Below are 23,488 nucleotides of genomic sequence, written 5' to 3'. Positions count from 1 at the left end.
CCTAAGACAAATACAACCCAACCAATCAGCCCCACTTTATGAACTAAGCATGTAACTCACCAGTTCGATATGCCAATAACCTGGCCTGAACCATGCAGTGCCTTGCAATTTCTTGTGGCAAACTTTGATTGTGAATTTCATTAATCTGTTCGGTATTGCCACAGTAAAATCCGTAGTGTTTATAGTTGGGCACACTGGAAGCTACTGTGGCCAAAAGTAGGATAAGCTCTTTCATGCTTTGCCTTAGATTGCTAAAGTATGGATTTTCACACAGGTTCTCCAAACCTATAGTCATCAGTATTTGCTTATGCATGTCTTCATTTGAAACCAAAAATAACATTTCATATTCTTTTATTCTTTCTTGTTTACATTCAGAATAAAAGTCAATGTTAGCATCCGGTAATGTTTTTGTAATTTTTTGAATAAAGTCACATTTGTAAGAGGTCTCCTCTACAAACTGCACCATATAACACACCAAAGGTTGCAGTAAGACACACACATGGGCCCGACTATTTGACTTCAATCTTTCCACTGCTTTGGCATCTAACTTTGCATCTTCAGAATTAGAAGCCTCAGTAAGCAAACTTATTTCTGGATCAGCAGGCCAATATGAAATTCGGTTAACTCCGGCTGAAATACAGAGAAAGGAAGTTATCAGATATATACTGAAATTAAAGGTTTTCTTGACAAATTCACCTTATCATTGCAGTACACCTAGAGGTCCCAATATAATAACATCTACTACCAAGTGACCCATAATGTAGTTGGACAGACTATGATTCATAGGCCAAATTTAGCCTAGTATCTGTTTTTGTACAGTTTTCAGCTTAAGATGGTTTTATAGCTTGAAATATTTGGAAAATTCAAAAGAACATTTGCCAACACATGAAAATGATATGAAATCCAGCTTGCAGTGACCATAAATAAAGCTTTATTGGAACAGACTCACCCATCCATTGACAGTCTCTGGTTGCTTCTGCACTATAATGGAGATTTGAGAACTGAATAGCTCTGAAGACATTATATGAAAGTCTAAAATATTTATTATTTGGTCCTATAGAGAAAGTTTGCCAACCCTCAACAAAGTCCATGGAAGGTATCTATTACCATGAAAAGTATTTTCCATGGCGTTTACTGGCTTTGCTATGTGTGATCCCAAACCACAGACCCCCAAGTAATCAAATGACTGCTTAGAAATATCACAGCTGGGGCCTCCCTGGTGGCGCAAGGGGTTAAGCACCGCACTATGAAGCAATCCGCAGTCTCTGCAGCACGAGTTCGAACCCCGGCCTGCCAGAGAGAAACCCACATGGTGAAGCAAACCTCTCCTGTCTCGCTCGCTGCTCCCCTCAGTAGTGTATTTCAGTCAGTCTGCCTGTTCTGCTCCGCACTGTCTCTAGTGAATCCTGTCACCCCCTGCATCTCTGGCCTGTACCCCAACACTTGTATGCATAAATAAATCAATCTTAAAAAAAAATAATTAAATCTTTAACAATTATTAAAAAAAGAAAAATCACAGCTGATGACTTATAGTGCTAGAGTTTTGCTCTCAAATAAACAATTAATTCATGTATCAAAAATGTACCTGTACTCTGAATTATTCTTCTGGGTAGCTATACTAAGAAAACCTGCAGCCTCTGCAGCGCCAGTTTGATTCCCAGCCGCTGGTGAGGGTCCCACATGGCGCGACAGACCTCTCCTGCCGCATCCGCTGCTCCCCTCAGCAGTGTATTTCGTCACTCTGCCTGTTCTGTTCACCGCTCTGGCGAACTCTCTCACCCTCCTGCACTTCTGACTGTACCCAGTGCTTGTATAAATAAATAAATAAATCTTAAAAAAAAATTCTAAATAAAGACAAAAAAAATCACGCATTCATGTATTTAGATTAGCATTGTTTAAAACAGTAAAAATGTAAAATATCAGGCTTCCTTGGTGGCACAAGAGGTTAAGTCTTTGCACTATGAAGCTATCCACAGCCACTGCAGCATGAGTTTGATCCCCGGTCAGGGAGCTAACCCACATGGTGCAGCAGACTTCTCCTGTCTCACTTGCTGCTCCCCTCATCAGTGTATCTCAGTAGATCTGCCTGTTCTGTTCCCCACTCTGTCTCCGGTGAATCCTCTCACTCCCTGCACTTCTGGCCTGCACCCCAGCTCTTGTATGCATAAATAAGTAAAATAAATCTTAAAAAAAATGTAAAATATCCCAAATGGCCAAAATAGGGGAATGGTTTAACACATTAATGCCCTTTTCCTAATAAAATAGTATAATATTTATGTAAAATGTCCACAAAGAATTTAAAATGTGAGGGCAACAGTGGGGAGAGAGGAACAACAGATTAACACAGATTTTAATTTATTAAGAGCACATATAAATGACAAGAAGGCCTTGAGAGTGACCAAAAGATATGAACAATTTACAGAAGAGAACATGAAATTGAAATAACAAACATATAACAAAATGTTTTAATTTCTATTTGAGACTGAACAGTAAGGTGCCTTTACAGAGTTGAGCTTGCTTATCAATTAGTATTTTACAACAAAAAGATCCCTTTGCTAGTAACTCTAATACTTTTAGCCGAGAGACATTTTTTTATGATTGTCCCCAAAAGTAAACAGACAGATGGCTCACAGGGTATTATGCTTTCAAAATAACAGCTGAACTAAAAAGTCTTATTTGAACAAACACATATTTCTACCTACGCCCCTGACTGTTACTGTGGCTTAGGCTGTAAAGCAATTTTGAAGCACTGAAAGCTAGCATCATAGTGTTTCCTCTGGCTGTATTTCACTTTCCCTGTGCTAGAGTTCTAATAATTCATTTCCTAACTAGTACTAGCAATGATGGTCAAACTTTCATTTATATTGATCATCTCCTGATTCAAGGAGAAGGGATGATGACTAATCTTTGAACAAACATTCTTGTACCCATAGTAAATGCTAGGAGAAGTTCTCAAATATTTTGGTTTCAGGACCTCTTTATATTAATGAGGCACCCCAAACAGCTTTTGTTTATGTGGATTATATATATTAATATTTACTGTATCAGAAAATTAAAACAAAATTTAAAAATATCAATAAAGACCCTAATATACATTAATATAAATGTTTAATGAAAAAAACTACATTTTTCAAAACAACAAAAAATAATTGAGAAGAGTTGCACTGTATTAAATTTCTACAAATGTATAGCCTGGCTTAAAAGGAGTCAGCTGGATTCTCAAATCTGCTTCTGCTTTCAGTTTCCTGTGTTAAGTTGTTTTCATAAGATATGAATAGTTTCTGGCCTCACACAGATATGTAGCTGCAAAGGAGTATTTTAGCAGTCATTCCAGATAATTGTGGATATGCTTCTTTGACACTACATAAAAATTTCAAAGGGATCATTTCTTAAAGGCTAGTTACCATGAAGAATCTGAAATCACATCAACAAGCTTTTTGTACTGTTATGTTGAAATTCACTTATCCAGCTTGCACTGAAGAATGGCTCTTTACTGAGATATATGTCTTGTAGCGTTTTACCTATATTTTCTTATATATAGTTTATGGTTTCAGGTCTTATATTCATATCTTTTATCCATTTTGAGTTGATTTTTGTACATGGTGTGAGGTAGCAGGATGACTTCACTTATAGGAGGAATACAGGGGAAGCAAATAAGGCATAAGGGAAAAAAAATAATAAAAAAACACAACACAACAAAACAAAAACAGACAACCATAAATCAGAAACATTTTGCAGGGGAGGAGGGAAAGGGATCAAATTGAGGGCACAAAGAGCACAAGGGACTATGGTGATGGTGCATGGGTGAATTGGTGGTGGAAATTCTATGGGGACTACACCTGAGAAAACAAAGCAAACATTGTTTAAAAAAAAAGAAGAAAGAAAAAAGGATGTAAAATATATATATATAATTAATTTAAAAAAAGGGCTCTTTACTTGTGTGACTCTGCAGTATGATGCATGCATCAGTCTTTTGGAAAACAGGGGTCTACTGATTTCACAACAATAAAAAAAAAATCCCATGTATTAATATTACCATCAAAAGAGATCACCACTAATCTCATCTAAAGAGTCTTTAAGTATTGGGAAACACGTAAATTTATGACTGTGGCTACAAGTTTTCCAAAGCTCCAACTTTTACTTGAAGGCTCATATTTTATCATTGGCAACAAATACCTGGAAGTTGCAGCTTTACTTCATCCGTTTTTCATAAAATATCTGCCAAATAGCCAAATCTCAATAAATATAATTTGCCAATGAATGATTATGACAAACTACTTTTTTCATGACCATGAAATAAAGTAGATAAATCAGTTCATAACTCAAGCAACTGAGTGAATAGTTTTCTTTAAGACAAACTTTTGTACTTAAGTTTGTAACAAGAGTACTTTTTTTTTTTTCGGTGTTTTTTTAAAGATGTATTTATTTATGCATACAAGAACTGGGGTACAGGCCAGAGGTGTGGGGGTGGGAGGATTCACCAGAGAGAGAGTGAGGAACAGAACAGGCGGACTGACTGAAATACACTGCTGAGGGGAGCAGTGGGTGAGTCAGGAGAGGTCTGCTGTGCCAGGTGGGTAGCTCCGTGGCCTAGGATCGAACTTGTGCTGCAGAGGCTGCAGACAGCTTCATAGGTTGAATCTTAACCCCTTGCACCACCAGGGAGGCCCAACAAAGTACTTTGGGTGCACCTCCTATTTTCTCTCACAGAATATTTAAACTATATTCAAGGGTTAGGATTTCATAAAATAATCTTTACTCTTTTATCAAAAGCATTCTTACGTTAACTCCCACTCCGCTTTTTTCCCACTCCAAGTGCAAGGCCATGAAGAGTGCGATGACCACCTGGATCCCTAACATGCACCAATAGCTTGACTCCCACCTGTTTGGGTCTATTAGTATAAATGTAGTATTATGGAAATTGACCTCATGGACCACCAGGAGTCCACAAATCACACTTTGAGAATCACTTTGCTTTAGAAATATTTGCTTTGTAAATGAGATAATAGTAATTTTAACTAATAAAGAGATTTAACAACAGTATGAGGTTAAACTGTGCCCCTTCCCAGGATAGAATATACAAGCTTAATCTAACTAGCAATTTTATCTAACTATGGGTCTAACATCAACATGAAAGCATTTCCATAGTATATTTCCTGATTTCTCACACTTTATTTCTCTGGCTAGGTTTAGACGTATATTTGAAGACAGCAGTCAGTGGTGAGTTATTTGCACTCCTCTATTTGTCTTTCTAATTCTTATTTGTCTTTCTAATTCTTGACTCTGAGACTAGTAAGAGTACTTTCAGCAAAGTCAACTCAGTGTAAAACACAAGTATCTTTTTATTCATTCTCTCTTGACTCTACAACAGAAAAATCAATAAATGTTTTGGTTCTTCACATTCTTTCCTGTGTATATTAATGCTATCACTAGAATACTATTTCATATCCTGCTTAATGCAACAGTCAAGCTCCCAACCTCTTATCTATCCATGTTCTGATTCAATAAAAAATTAGTAATTTTAATGTTACTCCTGCTCAAAAATCTTAAATGACTTCACATAATCTGTAACAAGAATTACAGGTTAACACAAGTGAAAACACGAATATCCAACCTGCCCAGTTAACCGGGAAAAGCAGAAAAATAATAGGCCACTCTCATTATCTCCTCTATTCATAAATGCAAGGGAGAGATTACAGGATCTAATACAAATCATTGACAACTACCTGCTTGAAATAGTCATTTCAAGTCAGGAGGTTCTAGTTACATGACCACTTTTTCTGGAAGTTCTTCCATTTATAGCTTAAGGACACTGCCCTCCCCAAATTAAAGATTTGGTGTAAGTGAAAATAGTTCATCCTCAAAACAACTTTAGGAACTTTGTTCTATAAAATAAAGCCCAAAGATCATATGACTTTTAAAGTTCTCCCCTGACACCCCAATCGATCATTATAATTCATCTACCACTGTTTTTTTTCCCCCAAGACTGATTCTTCATTTCACATGCAGACTCCCAGAACCTGCTTCTTACAAAATGATGATCCCACATGTGCTATTCCCCTGACCAGGAATACATTTCTCCTCTTCTACACTGGACCCAACAAGATCCAGCTTAAGTCCTAGCATTTTATAAGTTGCAGGGATTACTATTTCTCCTTTGACCTCATGTACCACTTATAGCCTGTATCACTGAATTGGTAGAGCTGACATGTCACATTGTTATTTTTGGTTTCAAATAACACCTTGCAGAAAAGGACTAGGAACTATATTGGTCTTTCCTCCCCACCACCCACCATGCCCCCTCCAGAATCAATCTGAACCCTGTCCTTCTTGTTTTTTTTTTTTTTTAATAAATCTGTTGCTTTATTTTTTTATTTTTTAAAAGATTTATTTTTATTTATATATTTATACAAGCACTGGGTACAGTCAGAAGCGTGGGAGGGTGAGAAAATTCACCAGAGCCAGAGCGGGGAGCAGAGCAGGCAGAAGGACCGAAGCACACTGCTGAGGGGAGCAGCAGGTGGCAGGAGAGGTCTGTGTGCCATGTGGGACCCTCCTCCGGTAGCTGGGGAGCAGCCGGGGATCGAACCGGCGGTGCAGAGGCTGCAACAGCTTCGCAACCCGGTGCTCAACTGCTGCGCCACCGGGTAGGCCCTCCTTCTTGGGTTTTAAGGGGCTTTCATTACATAGGAATGATGGAATGTTATCATCGGCCATTAGAATGTGCACTCAAACACCAGTTTCTCTTCCCCACAGTTCAAGGGGGTGGGGCTGAAAGTTGCAACCCTCTAACCACCTGATTGGTCTCCCCAGCAACCATTCCCCATCCTGAGGGGCGCTCTAAAAGTTACCTTAGGTGTGGCTGAAAGGGGCTTGTATTGAGTAACAAAAGACATTTATTGCTCTTGTCACTTAGGAAATTCTGAGTTGTAGCTGTTCCATGCCAAATATATATTTTGTACCCTAAATCACAATAGCACAGTGTATACATAAAAAAATATTTATTTAAATGGGAGAATGGTCTGCATACTTACCTGGGTGTAAAATAGAATCTTAAGTGCAAGTTGGTTTAGTGCGTGGCCTGGTGTGGCAGAGATGGATAGCTATACATTAATAGTTTGTGTTCCACCTTCCAAAGTGTAGACTAGTCTTTGGGAGATAGCTGTCCAGCAATGACAGTTCCCATAAAGGAAGTGAACAGAAACTTCCATATCAAGTTTCTTAAGAAGTAGGTATGCCTTCTATACTATCAACTAGGGGATGGCAGTAGCAGAATAAAGAAGGGTCTAGACCTATGAATCTACCTCATGGGGAAGAACTGCCTGCCATTCAGCAATACTTGCAATGGACTACTACATGGATGATACATATCTAGCATATTAAGCCACAGAAATTTGGGGATATATTTGTTTCAACAGTGTTAACAACAAACCAACAAGCCAAAATGAAGTCTCTCATGCTAAGACTTGCATCACCAAGCTGAGACTTAATTGTAAGTCAGCACTCCCAGAAAAGGAATCTTAAACTGGTCAGTAGGGGATTGCCTGATTCCCAGCACTAGCTGGGTAACCTACCTGAAAAGTTACGGCCATACCCTAACGGAAAGTAACCTTAAAACAACCAAGCAGATTTTTTGCCTAGTATAATTTCCTCATTCCTCCTCTCTTCTGCCTGTAAGTCTTTGTACAGTTCTTTGGAGCTCCTTTCTATCAGCTACATTGGATGCTGTCTGAGTTGAACAGATTTTGTTCAAATAAACAACTAAAAGTTTTAATATTCCTCACTTCATCTTTTAACAACAGCTATCATTAGTCTAATAACAGAGTGAAGTCATATAACATGTTAGTGCCAGAGCTGAGACCAAAATCCATGTTTTCTGACTCTTCTTACAGTGTATCAAACTGAAATATATTTATATTTCTAAATTATCTCTGCAGTATTTAAGTAATTTGTTCCTATTGATTACTCTCAGATAAATGCTATTAACCCCAACAAAGCCTTATCTGCACTTACCATTTACAATCATTTTCAAACAAGCGGAACAAGGTTTTCTGGAAAAATAAAGATCACAGTTTTTCAGCCTCGACCCATGTTTAATAACAGCAATTTTCCCAGCATGTAAATCTTCGCTAGAACAGTGGAGACCAACAATTTTCATGTTCTTCACCACCACAAGCCCAGTTTTCTTCACCTACATTAAGATACAAAGTAATCACTTATCAGTTACATTTAACAATCATATCATGGATAAATCTTGATATATTGAAAAATTAAAGCTTTGTTTATCTTTATCTGAACACATTGAATAAAAGCACATTTCTCATTAAGTCCAAAAATATTTCTGAATGTCTAAAGTATTATTATTAGTTTGTCCTAGTGAAAAGTAAATTCAGTTTAACCTAGTAATGGGCAAGAACCAAGTCAATTTGACTTGTTTCTTAAAGCATCCAGTATAGGACTATTTAGGTTTAAGCCTCTAAGTGATAGTAAAGAAAAAAGTGGAAAACCCTCTGATTTTACACATGGATAAGTGAAGTTCAGGGAATTTACATGAGCTTCTGAAAGACCTACAGACGCTAAAAGGCAAGACTAAAGCAGAAGCTATTTTCAATTTAAAGTATTTTAAATACTAAAATAAAGATAATTCTCAACTTCTTTCTAAAAACTGGCTCTACCAATTTTTAGCATTATGACAATTTATCTAATATGGTTAAGTTCCACCTCCTACAAATATATAGATTATTTATGACCAAAAAAAAAAGGTTCCTTTTAAATGTATAGACAAGCTTTAAAAAAGAGAGTCATACCCTCAGGTGTCTGAAAGGAAGAGACAAGTTAAAGCTAGAGGGTGAGCTTGAACTATCTCAGCAGCACCCCACCCATCAGTGGGGACTGGGCTGACCCTGCTTTAAGCCCTGGAGGCTAGCCATTGGCTGAGATGTAAAAGAGTTGTTACTCTGAACTTAAAGAGTCCTAACTTACACAAATATTAATCAAAAAAGTAAAAATCACTTCCATGTAAGGCAAAGATAGTCTACGCTGTTATTGCAGCAAAAGACTCTGAAGTAAGGAAATGTAAGCCTGAATCTTGGGTTCAGGGCTAGTTGCTACAATATAAAAAGGGAAACTGGGCTAAGAATAGGGTATTTATTGTACTCAGAGACAACAGAATTGAAATCACATTAAAAATCAAACCAGAGCCAAATTATATTACTGAAAATAAGCAAGCTTCAATTTCAGTTATGAGCATACATGTTTAAAACTATGGAGATTAATACCCATTGTGAAATGCCTAGAGAAAAGATGTTATAGAATTCCTTTTCTGAGTTTACAAGCTACATGGACATTTAAAAGGAATACAAAAACCTGCCTTTACAAAATATATATCCAAAATACAGCTAAGACATGAAAAACCTATCTATATTGGCTTTAAAAATAAGTTTTAAATTAACCTTGAATTTGTGGACCCTTTCCCTTCCCATTCCAAAATTTTTGAAAGTTCCATGTTCCTCAAATACAAATGTTAGCATATGTTAGCATCTACTTCTGAATGTTCCCAGCAAGTTAAAAATAAAAATAAAAACAGGGCCTCCCCAGTGGTGCAGCAGATTGAGTGCAGCGCTGTGAAGCTGTCCAAAGGCTCTGCAGCATGTGTTCGATTCCCGACTGGCCAGGGAGTTACCCACATGGCGCAGCAGACCTCTCCTGTCTCGCCCGCTGCTCCCCTCAGCGGTGTTTTCAGTCCGTCTGCCTGTTCTGCTCCCCGCTCTCTCTGGTGAGTTCTCTCACCCTCCCGCACCTCTGGCCTGTACCCCATTTCTTATATAAATAAATCTTTAAAACAAACAAACAAACAAACACCTGTCACTTTGGAAAAGAACTGATGAGGCTTTCTCAAAAAAATCTCAGAGGGTTAGAGCTCATTTTACTAAATTGAGCCAATTGTGACCAATGAAAATGGCCTGCAATTGAATGTTTTTAACTTTAGATTTTCTATGTATTTAAGTAGACAGAAATAAGGTAGGAAAACCCTGACCACAAAAGACTTTAAAAAATTGTCTCCTAATAAATAAGAAGCATATTCATCAATTTATTTTTTATTAAAACAGTCTTTTAGGCCAAGTTTAGCACTTTTTTGTCCAGAGTTTTTTTTTTTTTTTTTTTTACATTTTGTTTTTAGCTAAGGACAAAGTATCAAGTTTGAGACAGAGATTTTTCCATCCCAAACTTAAATTTAACAAAACAAAGCAAATAAAAGTCTAGATACATCCCATTTTGGTAGGTCCACTTATTGCGACTGAATCTTTTCAGTGAATCACCGTTCTGGATTCTAATTTTGCTTCACTTCACTAGCATCTTGGCAAGTCATCTATGAATCCGAGTTATAGGTTTACATTAAAACTTACATAAAAGAGGGCAATCTGTTTTGCATAAGAACTAGCATATTTACTTAAATGGTGATTCACTATTTCTTTCCCTTAGCTTTTCTTATAATTAAAAACATCTAAATATTCTGAGATAAATTATTTCTATGTCATTGTTGGGCATTTTAGAGACTCACTCTCAGAACGAATCACGAAATCTCCAGGAATGTACATCAGAATCATCAAGGTAACATTTTCAAAATACATAAGCTTAGTCTCCATTCCACACCCAATGAATCAGAATCTCTGGAAAACTCAAAAGATTAAGGTAACAAGGAAATACTATGCAATATTAAAAACAACAAAGTTTATCTTGTCAAGTCTGGGCTTGGAGAGTACCCTATTCTCAAGCTAGTTAAGTATGCATCAATATTTCAAGGATGCTAAAAGACATGATATACTGGGGTCAGAGACACAGAACTTTATTAAGCAGTCAATCATCATGTTTATGATGGTTCCCTTGACCACAAGTCCTATTGGGGTAATACAGATGGGCCCAGATGGCTTCCTAGACAGGAAGTCAGGTACATTGTAGGAGAGGAACACTGAGCCTGGGGATTCTGTTGTTTTATTGCAATAGTAAGCAAACTTGTTCTTTGTCCCAGAGGGAGATATTATCTCAACCGTCAAGGTTGCTTGTTTCAAACACAACTCTGAGAAATGGCCAGGGTAAAAAGCAGTTAGGGCTTTGCATTCGTGGCAAAAATAGCAATATGTTTTATAGTTTGAGAGAACCACAGAATGCTTCTCATTTATCTGACCTAGATGGGAATGTGCCAAGAGTTAAAATTTGAAAATTAAAAAAAAAAAAGCAAGATATAGAAGCATATTATAGAATAATCCCATCTATAAACACATTAAATAGGAAAGATGTATAGACTTGTAAATGCATAGAAAATTTTTAGAAAAATACGCAAGAAACTCCTTTGGAAATACAAATGGGAACATGAGTATCTGAGGGACTCTGGGTTTTATACTTTTCCTTTTTGCTTTGTATTTTGAGTACATATGTCTTTTTAAAAAGATCATAAAAATTCACCTGCTTTTTGTCAGTAAATACTCTGGTCATCTCTTCATTATCTTCTAAGGGTCCGTGTTTTCCCTCTTCCTTTTCCTAATTAAAAGCAGAAGAAAGGGGGAGAAAAAGATTAGTACATAAGAGATATTACCATGCTCAGTGAAATAAGTCAGAAGGTAAAAGAAAAATAATGGTTTCATTTATAGGAGGAATATAGGGAAAGCAAAGGGTCAAAAAAGAAGATAACTTACAAGCTAACTATACATCTGAGGCATATAGTAGGGGAGGTGCAAGAGGAAGGGTCAATACAAGGGGGGGAAGAGCACAAGGGACTATGGTGACAGTTCATGAGATATTTAGTGGTGGTGGGAGATTTAGGGGGACTATACCTGAGGGGAGAAATCAAGTAGTATACAAAAATGAACAACAAAGAACATAAAAATGTTTAATCAATAAAAAAGACATTATTAATTCAATATTTACTATTTAAAGGTTGGTTTCCTTAGTTTTAGGTTTAGGTCATTCATTTTTTTCTTAATTAAATTCTGAACTAATTTCCTAAATTGTTCGAGTTCAGGCTACTTACCCTTTATAATCTGACTCCTGCATAGTCTTTTTTTTTTTTAAGAGTTATTTATTTATGCATACAAGAGCTGGGGTACAGGTCAGAGGGGTGGGGGGTGTGTGTGAGAGGATTCACCAGAGACAGAATGGGGAACAGAACAGGCAGATCGACCGAAGTACACTGCTGATGGGAGCAGCGGGCGAGTCAGGAGAGGTCTGCTGCGCCATGTGGGTAGCTCCCTGGCCAGCTGGGGATCGAACTCATGCTGCATAGGTTGTGGACAGCTTCATAGGCTGCGTCTTAACCCCCTGTGCCACCAGGGAGGCCCACTCCTGCATAGTCTTTCAAAATATAGAAGTACTAAAAATTGTAGCTAGAAAATAAAAATCTCTAGTTTAAGATTTCAGGGCTAGGGAAGTTTTGAGCAATGCAGTCCAGAGTGTGGCGATGGCTATGAAGGACTAACGGGAAATAGAGGTAAATTAATTGGAATTTCAAAGATAAGGAACCATGTAGCAAATATATATAGGTTATGGCAGGTAGAATAATGGTCTTCCAAAGACCTCCCTGTCCCAATAACTGGAGCTTGGAGCTAGTTCATGTTACATGGCAAGGAATTAAAGTTGCAGATAAAAATTATATAATTAAGGCTGCTGATCATCTGACCTTGAGATAGAGCAATTATCCTGGATTATTTCAGTGGGCCCAATGTAATCATAAGGGTTCTTATAAGTGAAAGAGGGATAGCACCAGTGCCAGAATGATGCAACTTTGAGAACACTTGGCCAGTCATTGAGGCCTTTGAAGAGGAAGGAGTTCAAGAACTAAGGAATGTGGACAGCTTCTAGAAGTTGCAAAAGGCAATGAAACAGATTCTCCCCTAGAGCCCTAGAAGCACCAGTCCTGCTGACACTTTGATTTTAGCCCAATGACACCCATTTCAAACTTCTGATATCCAGAATCATAGATAAGTGTGTTGGTGTAAGCCATCAACTTTGTGGTAATTTGTTGCAGCAGCAATAGGACACCAATATAGAGGTATCTATAGGTCTTCTGTAAAAACAGTTTTGAGCCAGCTGTCAAATTCCTTGATCAACTCAACAAATACTTACTGAACACCTGCCAAACTTATTCACTTATTAATTCAACAAAAATTTATTGAACCCCTACTATATGCCAGCCATAGACTTAGCTGACCAGAATGTAACATTAAAGCTTATGATTTATGAGCATAGAAAAGTGACTAAGAAGTAAGTAGATGATTAAGACAGGGTGATTTAGCAGAATTCTGCCTACTACCAAGTAGAGAGACTATGTAATAAATTGGAGAAAGTTTGAAATCGGGAATGGGAAACCTGTTGAATATTGACCTCTTAGTCTTAATGAAACAAGTGCTGGGTGCGAGAAAAGAAGTAACCTCTGAGTTTTCAAGAAAAGCCAAATTTTGTGTGTGAATGAGGTTGCTACTCAAGCAAAACAGGAAACGGAGAAGTGGTGACACTGGTAGTGAAATGGTAGAGGTGTGGATGGTAGTAGTAGTGATGGTAATTATATGGTATAATAGCAGTATCTCACATTTGTTAGCTGTTTACCAAGTCCTACCAGGTCCTAAATGATCTCATTTAATTCTCACAACCTTACAAAGTAGCTGTTACTATTTCCATTTATAATGAGGAAATTTTGGCTGAGAGAGATTAAATAACTCACCCATGGTCTCATAGCTAATAAATGGATAAGCCAGGATCTGGGCCTCAAATTCATTGACTTAACCACATTGCTTCTGTACAGAAAAAGGACAGTGAGGTCTTTCATGTGAAATTTAGGGACCAGTTGACAGAGTGAGAAGAGTTGGGACAAAGGAACAATATATTATGTATAGAGAAAAATGAGGAAATAATGTGGTTATTCTAAATTTTATTAAAATAATATTCAGGGGCCTCCCCAGTGGCACAGTGGTTGAACGCTGGGTTGCGAAGCTGCCCGCAGCCTCTGCAGTGTCGGTTCGATCCCCAGCTGCTCCCTGGCCACCGGAGGAGGTCCCACATGGCGCGCAGAACTCTCCTGCCGCCCGCTGCTCCCCTCAGCAGTGTACCTCGGTCCTTCTGCCTGCTCTGCTCCCCGCTCTGGCTCTGGTGAATTCTCTCACCCTCCCGCGCTTCTGACTGTACCCAGTGCTTGCATAAATAAATAAATAAATAAATAAATAAATAAATAAAATAAAATAAAATATGCAGGTAATTCAGAAAAATGTTACCTCACTAAAATTAAAAACCTGAAGCAAGCTAAGCTTTGGAAACAACCCAAATGCCCAAAAATAGATGACTGGATCAAGAAGATGTGGTACATATACACCATGGAATATTACTCAGCATTCAAAAAAGATAAACACATGCAATTTGCAGCAACATGGATGGCGCTGGAAGGGATCATGCTCAGCGAAATAAGCCAAAAAGAAAAAGAAAAATACCGGATGGTCTCACTCATAGCAGGAATCTAGAAAACTTAAATAAGGGACCAGGAAAATGAATAACTATAAGAAAGTGAAAATCAAAATCAACAAAAAACTATGAACCAGAGACACTTTTAGGGGGGCGGGGGCGGGAGGGGAGGGATTGGGGTCAGAATGGGGGGGCTGCAATTGTATGGGGAATATAACAATAAAAAAAAAATGTTTAAGACCTAAAAAAAAAAAAAAAAAAACCTGAAGCAGTAGGAGAGTTTTAAAATGACAGTTGTTTTCAATAGTACTTGATTTCTATTCCAAAATTTTCAATTAGTTTCTCTTCCACTCATTTATTTAGTTTGGGATTGAATTCTTTAAAATTCTACTCTCCATAGTCAATGTCTGTTCTGCTGAACAATCCTCAAGAGAGAGCCATACAGGGTAAAGACCACACAATACACAGAATTCCACAAATAACCAAGATTATACAGTTACTAAAAGGTGGAACCAGGAGTTGAAGCCAGGCACGCTAACTAAAAAACACTGGCTACTCTTAAAACCATTAGGGTAAATTGTGCCTGCAATATTATAATAGCAAAGAAACTTAAAGTTATTTCCTGCCAAAAAAAGGAGCAGGATTTAGAATTAAAGGATCTCAAATGAGTAAAGGAAATAAGATAAGAGTGAGAAACAGCATGAAAATGTCAGTCTCTGGGTGGCAGAATTATAAGGAAATTTTTTTCTTATTATTTTCTAAATAACAATCATGTATATTACTTTGGGAACACAAAAAATTTTAATTTAATTTATTTTTAAAAAGACAAGAGGTTGATAATGTCAAAAACAATGTGTCCAATACAATTACATGTCAAATTATATCTCAGAGCTTCTGTGAATTTTATGGTATAGCAAAAGCAGAATAAACAATTTAAGTGAAATAAACTTATTATCTTATGTTAAAGAACATTTTTCCTCTACTAATATCTTACTCAATCCTATGAACATCACACACTATACTGGAATTATTTACTTTAATGTGCTTGTCTATCAAAAAACAATCAGCACAGGGCCTCCCCAGTGGTACAGCTGTTGAGCGCTGGGTTGCGAAGCTGCCCGCCTCTGTGGCGCCGGTTCGATCCCCGGCTGCTCCCCGGCCACCGGAGGAGGGTCCCGCATGGCGCACAGACCTCTCCTGCCACCCGCTGCTCCCCTCAGCAGTGTACTTCGGTCCTTCTGCCTGCTCTGCTCCCCGCTCTGGCTCTGGTGAATTCTCTCACCCTCCTGCACTTCTGACTGTACCCAGTGCTTGTATAAATAAATAAATAAATAAATAAATAAATAAATAAATAAATAAATAAATAAATCTTAAAAAAAAAAATCAGCACAGAATGCATTCCTGCCATATATGAATTAAAATGAAGTCAAATCTTGATATTAAAAAAAAAAAGCTTCAAAATTACTATTCAATTTCTGAAAAGATAACTGAAACATTTGGTATAAAACATGTAAATTTAAAGTATACAGTATATTATCTGATTTTTTTTTAAAGATTTATTTATTTATTTATTTATACAACAGAACAGGCAGAAGGATTGAAGTACACTGCTGAGGGAAGCAGTGGGTGGCAGGAGAGGTCTGCACGCCATGTGGGACCCTCGCAGGTGGCTGGGGATTGAACCTGCGCTGCAGAGGCTGCGGGCAGCTTCAGTCCAGCGCTCAACCGCTGCGCCACCAGGGGAGGCCCTGATATTTATGTTTTGTAATATGACTGCTATTGCAACAATAATGAACACCTTACATCACATAATTATCCTTTCTTTTTAGCAGTTGGAATAATTAAATTGTAGCCTCTTAGCAAGTTTGATGATCTTAATACAATATGGTTGTCTATATTCACTATACTGTGCACTAGATCTCTAGGTTTTATTTTCTACTTCTAAGTTTGTACCCTAAAACATTTACCCTGTCTTTATACTCCTTAGCCCCGGTAACCACTGTTTTCATGAGGTTAGCTTGTATAGAATCCATATATAAGTAATATCATCTACTACTTGTCTTACTCTGTGTGATTTATCACACTAAGCATAATGTGTTCAAGGTCCATCCATATTGTCACAAATGACAGAATGCCTTCCTTTTCCACAGTAAAGCCCAGCTTTTATAATGCACTTTTAAAAGGTCTTAAATCTCTAGACATTTATTTTAAATCTGTCTCTTCTAGACAAATTTTTATCTGTAAAAAACTAATTAAAAAAAAAAAACCAAAACCAAAACCCCCAACAGCTTGGAATTTTACTTTGATAAAAAACTGTTAAATTATCAACAAGTAGAAAGAACAAAGGACTTCAAACCATGAAGGAAATAAACAGTTTTCTCAAAGTCATTAATAATATTTGTAGCAAGGCTGGTAGTTAGGAGAGTGGCTGAGAAAAAGGAGAAAAAAATGTAATATTTTAAGTAATATATTATTATCCATTAAACACTTCACACAGGAACTGGAGGAGAAAAATATTCCAAGAGATATCATTTTAACATGAAAAGTGAATTATGTATCTATACACAGACCTTACCTTTCACAAAAATTAACTCAAAATGGACTATAAATGCAAATGTAAAATGTAGAACTATTAAACTCTTAGAAGTTAACAAAGGAGAGGGGCAGAAGAGGGAGGTGGGGGGGTTGGAAGGAAAAGTAGGAGGGGGTCAATTGGACTATGGTGGAGGATTATGAGTGCTTTGGTGGTGGGAGTGGTATAGCAACATATATCTGAACAGTGTCAATCTATGCCCCTAAATCATATACAGTATTGTAAACCAATGTTACCTCAATAAAAAAATAACACAATTAAAAAAAAAAAAAGATAACATAGGAGAACTCCTAGATGATTTTGGGCAGCAAAGACATTTTAGATAGAAAATTAAAGATATGATACAGAAAAGAAATCAATGATAAGCTAGACTTTGTTAAAATTAAAACCTGCTCTGCAAAAAACAACTTCAAGAATGAGAAGTCACAGACTGTATGGAAATATTTGCAAAAAGACACATCTGATAAAGACTATTATCCAAAATACAAAATAGAACTCTTAAAATTCAATAAACAACCAGATTAAAAATTGGGCCATAGAAATCTCATCAAAGAAGATATATAAACATATGAAAAGATGCACCATATCCTTTATCAGGAAAGTGCAAATTAAAAAAAAAAAAAAAAAAAAAGAGAGGGCCTCCCCGGTGGCGTAGCGGTTGAGCGCTGGGTTGCAAAGCTGCCCACAGCCTCTGCAGCGCAGTTTCGATCCCCGGCCACCAGGCAAGGGTCCCACATGGCGCGCAGACCTCTCCTGCCGCCCGCTGCTCCCTTCAGCAGTATATCATCAGTCTGCCTGTTCTGCTCCCTGCTCTGGCTCTGGTGAATTCTCTCACCCTCCCGCGCTTCTGACTGTACCCAGTGCTTGTATAAATAAATAAATAAATAAATAAATAAACAAACAAATAAATAAATCTTAAAAAAAAAAAAAAAGAGAGAGAGAGAGAGATACCACTACATACCTAGGAGAATGGCTAAAATCTAGAACAATGACCGCACAAATGCTGGCAATGATGACCAACAACACAAACTCATTTATTTATTTATTTATTTTTTTAAAAATGTGTTTTTTTAAAAAGATTTATTTATTTATTTATACAAGCACTGGGTACAGTCAGAAGCGCGGGAGGGCGAGAGAACCCACCAAAGCCAGAACAGGGAACAGAACAGGCAGACCGAAGTACACTGCTGAGGGGAGCAGCGGGCGGCAGGAGAGGTCTGCGCCCCATGTGGGACCCTCACCCAGTGGCCGGGGATCGACCTGGCGCTGCAGAGGCTGCGGGCAGCTCCGCAACCCAGCGCTTAACCACTGCGCCACCGGGGAGGTCCCAAACTCATTTATTTTTAATGTGAATATAAAATAGCACAGTCTTTTTGAAAGACTGGAATTTTTCACAAAACTAAACATACCCTTACCATACACCTTCACAATCATGCTTGTCAGTATTTACCCGAAGGAGGTAAAAATTTATGTCACACAAAACCTGCATATGGATATTTAGAGCTGCTGCATTCATAACTGCTATCACTTAGAGGCATCCAGATTCCTTCACTAGGTGAATGGATAAATAAACAGTAATATATCAGACAATGACATCTTATTCCGGGCTAACAACACATGGGCTATCAAGCCATGAAAAGCCATGAAGGGCCCTTAAATGCATATGTAAGGTTGACATCACTGGAGTCCTTTTATAAAAGGACCAGAGTAGGCTATAGAAAAACAAAAACAAAAACAAAAAAAACACTTGCTCTCCTCTTTCAACTGAAACCAAACCTCTGGACTGGACCAAATTGATAACTTTCCAAGAAATAAGTATAAGAATATCCACTTTGAGCGGACTGATAAAAGTGACGGTTTGCATACTTTTATCTTCCACCATGCCATTTTGCCTTGTGACTCCTTCACCTCATCATGACTTTATGCTGCTTTTTCTTTTTATAAAAACTCCCCATGCCCTTACCTTTGTCCATCCTCAGGACATGACCCCTGAATCACAATTCTCTGCTATCCTGGCTCTTCCGTTACTTAAAGTAAACATATATTACTGCGTCTTAACCCCTTGTGCCACCAGGGAGGATCCTCCCTCCCTCCAACTTCTGACACAAGAAACACAAGTTCTCTCTTTCAAAGTTTTTCTTTGGTGGAGTTTTTTCCAAAGGAGTTCCTCTGGTTGGCAAATAGGTCTTTAATCTTCATGTCGCAGGGCAAAAGCAAACTCTTCTGTGAATCCATCCTTAACTTCTCCATGTAGAGTCTGGTCCTCAGGCATGAGTTTTTTTTTTTTTTCAATAAGTGGGGTAGGGCCTCCCTGGTGGCGCAGGCAGTTGAGCGCTGCACTGTGAAGCTGTCCACAGCCTCTGTAGTGCGGGTTCAATCTGGTGGGTTCAATCCCGGCCAGCCTGTGAGAATCCCACAGGGCAGACCTCTCCGGTCTCACTGTTGCTCCCCTCAGCAGTGTTTTTCTTCAGTCTGCCTGTTCTGTTCCCCGCTCTACTCTCTCTGGTAAATCCTCTCACCTTCCCACACATTTGGCCTGTACCCCGGTTCTTGTATAAATAAATAAATCTTAAAAATAAATAAATAAAAAGAAGTGGGGTACAGGCCAGAGTTGCAGGGTGTGAGAAGATTCACCAGAGAGAGCGGGAGGCAGAACAGGCAGATGTACTGAAATAAACTGCTGAGGGGAGCAGTGGGCAAGACAGGAGAGGTCTGCTGGGCCATGTGGGTTGCTCCTGGCCGGCCGGGGATCGAACTCGCACTGCAAAGGCCACGGACAGCTTCACAGTGCTGCGCTCAACCCCCAGCACCATCAGGGAGGACCCAGTCTTTTTTTTTTTAAAGATTTATTTATTTATGCACACAAGAACTGGGGTACAGGCCAGAGGTGTGGGGAGGTGAGAGGATTCACCAGAGACAGAGTGGGGAACAGAAGAGGCAGATGGACTGAAATATACTGCTGAGGGGAGCAGCGGGCAAGGCATGAGAGGTCTGCTGCGCCATGTGGGTATCTCCCCCTGGCAGGGGATCAAATTTGTGCTGCAGTGGCTGTGGCGAGCTTCATAGGTTGCATCTTTTTTTTTTCTTTAAAAGATTTATTTATGTATACAAGAACTGGGGTACAGGCCAGAGGTGTGTGTGTGGGGGAGGGTGAGAGGCTTCACTAGAGACAGAGTGGGGAACAGAATAGGTGGATCTACTGAAATACACTGCTGAAGGGAGCAGCGGACGAGTCAGGAGAAGTTTGCTGTGCCATGTGAGTACCTCCCTGATCGGGGATTGAACCTGTGCTGCAGTGACTGCGGACAGTTTCATAGGTTGCATCTTAACCCCTTGCACCACAAGGAGGCCCAGGCTTCAGTCTTGATAATATCTCTGCTTAAACTTTGTACTTCAGCCTGCCATCTAATTTGGACTTAATTTTTTAAATATCAAGTTTCTCTCTCCATTGAAAACAATGACTAAATCTTTTCTTTTTTATCTCCAGTGAGAAGTGTACAACCTCATTCAGAGTAAAGAAGGTATGGGGGAAAAAAGAGAAGATAAGATTATGATTAAGATTATGCTTGTAAGAGCACTGTGGGAATTTAAGTAATTACAAAAAGTCCTTCTGTGGAAAATTTAAGGCAACCTGTCTGCAGCATTATTGGCAAGTTGGAAATTTTAATTAACATATGCAGAATATAATTACAATTTTATGAGAGAGGGGGAAAAAAACCTGTGTTTAAAAAAAAAAGACTGAAGTACCAAATGCTAAAAGTGATATTTCTAGAATGGTGAAAGTCATCTTTGCCTTTTTTTTTTTTTTAAAGATTTATTTACATATACCAGACCTGGGGTACAGGCCAGTGGTTTGAGGGGTGAAAGGATTCACCGGACACAGAGTGGGGAGCAGAACAGGCAGGCAGACTGAAACACACTGCTAAGGGGAGCATCGGGTGAGACAGGAGAGGTTTGCTGAGCCATGTGGGTAGCTCCCTGGCCGGCTGGGGATCAAACTTGTGCTACAGAGGCTACGATTGCCTCATAGTGCAGTGCTTAACCCTTGCACCGCCAGGGAGGCCCCCCCGTTTTCCTGTTTTCAAAAATGTTTTAAATGCTTAAGTTATTTTTCACAATATATTGGTTCCCTAAAAAAAATGACAACACACTAAACTTCCACATCTACTAAACCAAAATGGTGAAAACCTGGCACCATGCCAATTTAATCATACAGTAAAGTGAGAACATAGCACCTTGCTCCCCTGAAGTAGAAAGAAAAGATGCACACACTTCCACTATATTGACTCTTATGATTTTCTTACATACATTCCTAACCTATCTTATCATCTCTTTTGAGATCCAAAAAATAAGATATCATCTCTATGTTCATGAAATTTACAGTTCAATGGTGGAGGGAAAAACAAACTAGATGAAGCACTAATAGGATACAACTGAGTGATAATGTGGCATAGTCAATAATCTAATTGGCCATACATATAAATACCATTATATGTTGCTAAACTTGGCAGTCTGAGAGGAAAACTATATTCTTAGACTGGAAAGGGAGCTATTACAACTATGTATTACAACTATGTATTACACATTAAACCATGGAAGTATTTTGAACATTTTAAGGTTTGTTGAGTTTGTGTTTAAGTGTGACAGAAACTGGAGCAACAAAACAAAAATTACACCATTGCTTCTCTAATGGAAAAAAAGATCTGAGAAAACAAATAATACCTGAGATTTCTGTCTTTGGGCTTCTACTGTTGGGAATAGTTCCATCCAGAGACTAAGCAGAGTGAAAAGGTTGACTTTAGAAAGCCTTGGTATTTGACCTACAAAAGAGAAGGCAAACACCATAAAATTATTATGAATTATGAAAATAAGAATTAAGCTCAATGCCACCTGGGCGTTGCAACCTTAGCTCAGGTGCTTTGGCAGGAGGCAGAGAAAAAAGGATTAGAGAACAACAGAATCAAAGACTTTCTAGAAGGAAGTTGGTTTCAATCTCCCAGGCAACATTCTCCTGCTCCTTGCAATGCCAAAGTTGCGCCCTCTTGCACCTGGCAGGAAAAAAAAAATGGTGCAACTGATGTCTCTTGCTGTGAAAACGACCCAAAGTAAGTTATGAAAAGTCCTTATATTTGATATTATCGTAGAGCACGCATTTCTTCCGACTGTGCTGAGGTGTTGCAACAAGGGTAGCGTTTAGAACACGATACTACAAATGTAGTGAGCTTTGAGAGTAAAACAGTTGAAATATAAGAAAGTGTTGAGTACTGTTAATTTGGAAATCAAGCCTAAAGCACGAGTTGGGTAATTTTCAGGCTCGTCGATCACGGAGATCCCAGTTCTATGTCCTGGAAGAAAAAGCAAAGGGGGACAGTGAGCTCGACTTCAAAAGTATAGGGGCGGCCTGGCGAAGGAGTACCAGCGATCGAAGATTGGAATCACCCAAGCTCGTAAGAGACATCCAGGAGCGGAAAAGTAGACCTAGAGGGGCGGACAAAGGAATCCGGAGTTAAACCGCGGGAGAGATACCCCGCAGAGCGAAGGCGGCGGGAGCGGAAACAGGTCCCGGGCACTCACCCGTCATGCTTCCAGTCTGGGTGCCGACTGACCGCCCGGCCCCCGCGCTCTCCAGGTTTTGCATTTGCTCTGCTTCTTTCATCCCAACCCTAGCGGCTTCTGGTGCTCAGGAAACCTCTCACTGTCAGGCATGATTTTAGCCCCAACGACTCCACCCCTGGCCTCCACCCAGCAACCGCCAATTCCGCGCAGTCAGATGACGTAAAGTTGGCCCGCCACTTCCGGCGCTCATGTGACGTCTAGCCGGGCGTCCACGCGCCTGCTTAAGGCTGTGAGACATAGCCTTTGAGTCCTGGGTTAGGCATTTCTTACTGGTTTTGTCGAGGGGAGGTCCCTCGAAGATGTCTTGGCTGGAAGTCTCAGGGTGCACAAACTCTGATAGGGTGACGACTGTGCAGACTTGAGCTTTGGTCAGAGAGCAGAGAATAGAAGCGGAAACCAGCCCCGTCTGTCACGGTCAAAGTCTTACAGAATGGAGGTGGAGGTGCGCGGCCAAGTGGGCGGGAGCCCCACGGCCCAGGTTGTTCTTAAAGATTGAACGGTCCTGGGGAACTAATGCCAGGAGACCACCGTAGCGGTGCTCTGCTTATCAAATACATGAGGACATTAAGACATAAACTGTGATTATGAGAAAGGTAGGAGAATGTAGCAAGTCGTCCTGGAAGATATGATATGTATGCTGTGCACTGGTTTAGCAAATCCAAAATAATAACAACTAATAAGATCAGGGAGCTTGCTTGTGTAGGATAAAAGGGGGAGAGGGGAGAGACTGTTCAAAAAAAAAAAGTTCATTGGAGGAGAGCTAGAGTCCAGATGGTGCTAGTTAGCTGGGCTGTGGTGCTTCTCGCTGGTGGCGCTGTTGCTGGGCAGAATAAA

At 39.1% G+C, this 23,488-nt stretch overlaps 1 protein-coding gene across 1 annotated transcript in view; it reads right to left on the bottom strand.

Moving 5' to 3' along the window:
- Positions 1-22,747, bottom strand: part of CDADC1 (cytidine and dCMP deaminase domain containing 1) — a gene marked incomplete at its 3' end in the record, with an annotated part of 43,590 nt that extends 20,843 nt beyond the window's left edge. The window contains exons 1-5 of the mRNA XM_084234562.1: positions 22,613-22,747; positions 21,761-21,858; positions 11,464-11,538; positions 8,014-8,191; positions 61-630 (exon numbers count right to left, since the gene is read on the bottom strand). Of these exons, the coding sequence (XP_084090688.1) occupies positions 61-630; positions 8,014-8,191; positions 11,464-11,538; positions 21,761-21,858; positions 22,613-22,694 (1,003 nt within the window). The 5' untranslated portion in view covers positions 22,695-22,747. The remainder of the gene's footprint in view (positions 1-60; positions 631-8,013; positions 8,192-11,463; positions 11,539-21,760; positions 21,859-22,612) is intronic.
- Positions 22,748-23,488: the final 741 nt, after the last annotated feature.

Source organism: Talpa europaea (assembly GCF_964194135.1).
Source record: "Talpa europaea genome assembly, chromosome: 6".
Lineage (NCBI taxonomy): Eukaryota > Metazoa > Chordata > Mammalia > Eulipotyphla > Talpidae > Talpa > Talpa europaea.
Note: the sequence above shows the minus strand (reverse complement) of the source record. Positions and strands in the feature narration are given on the sequence as shown.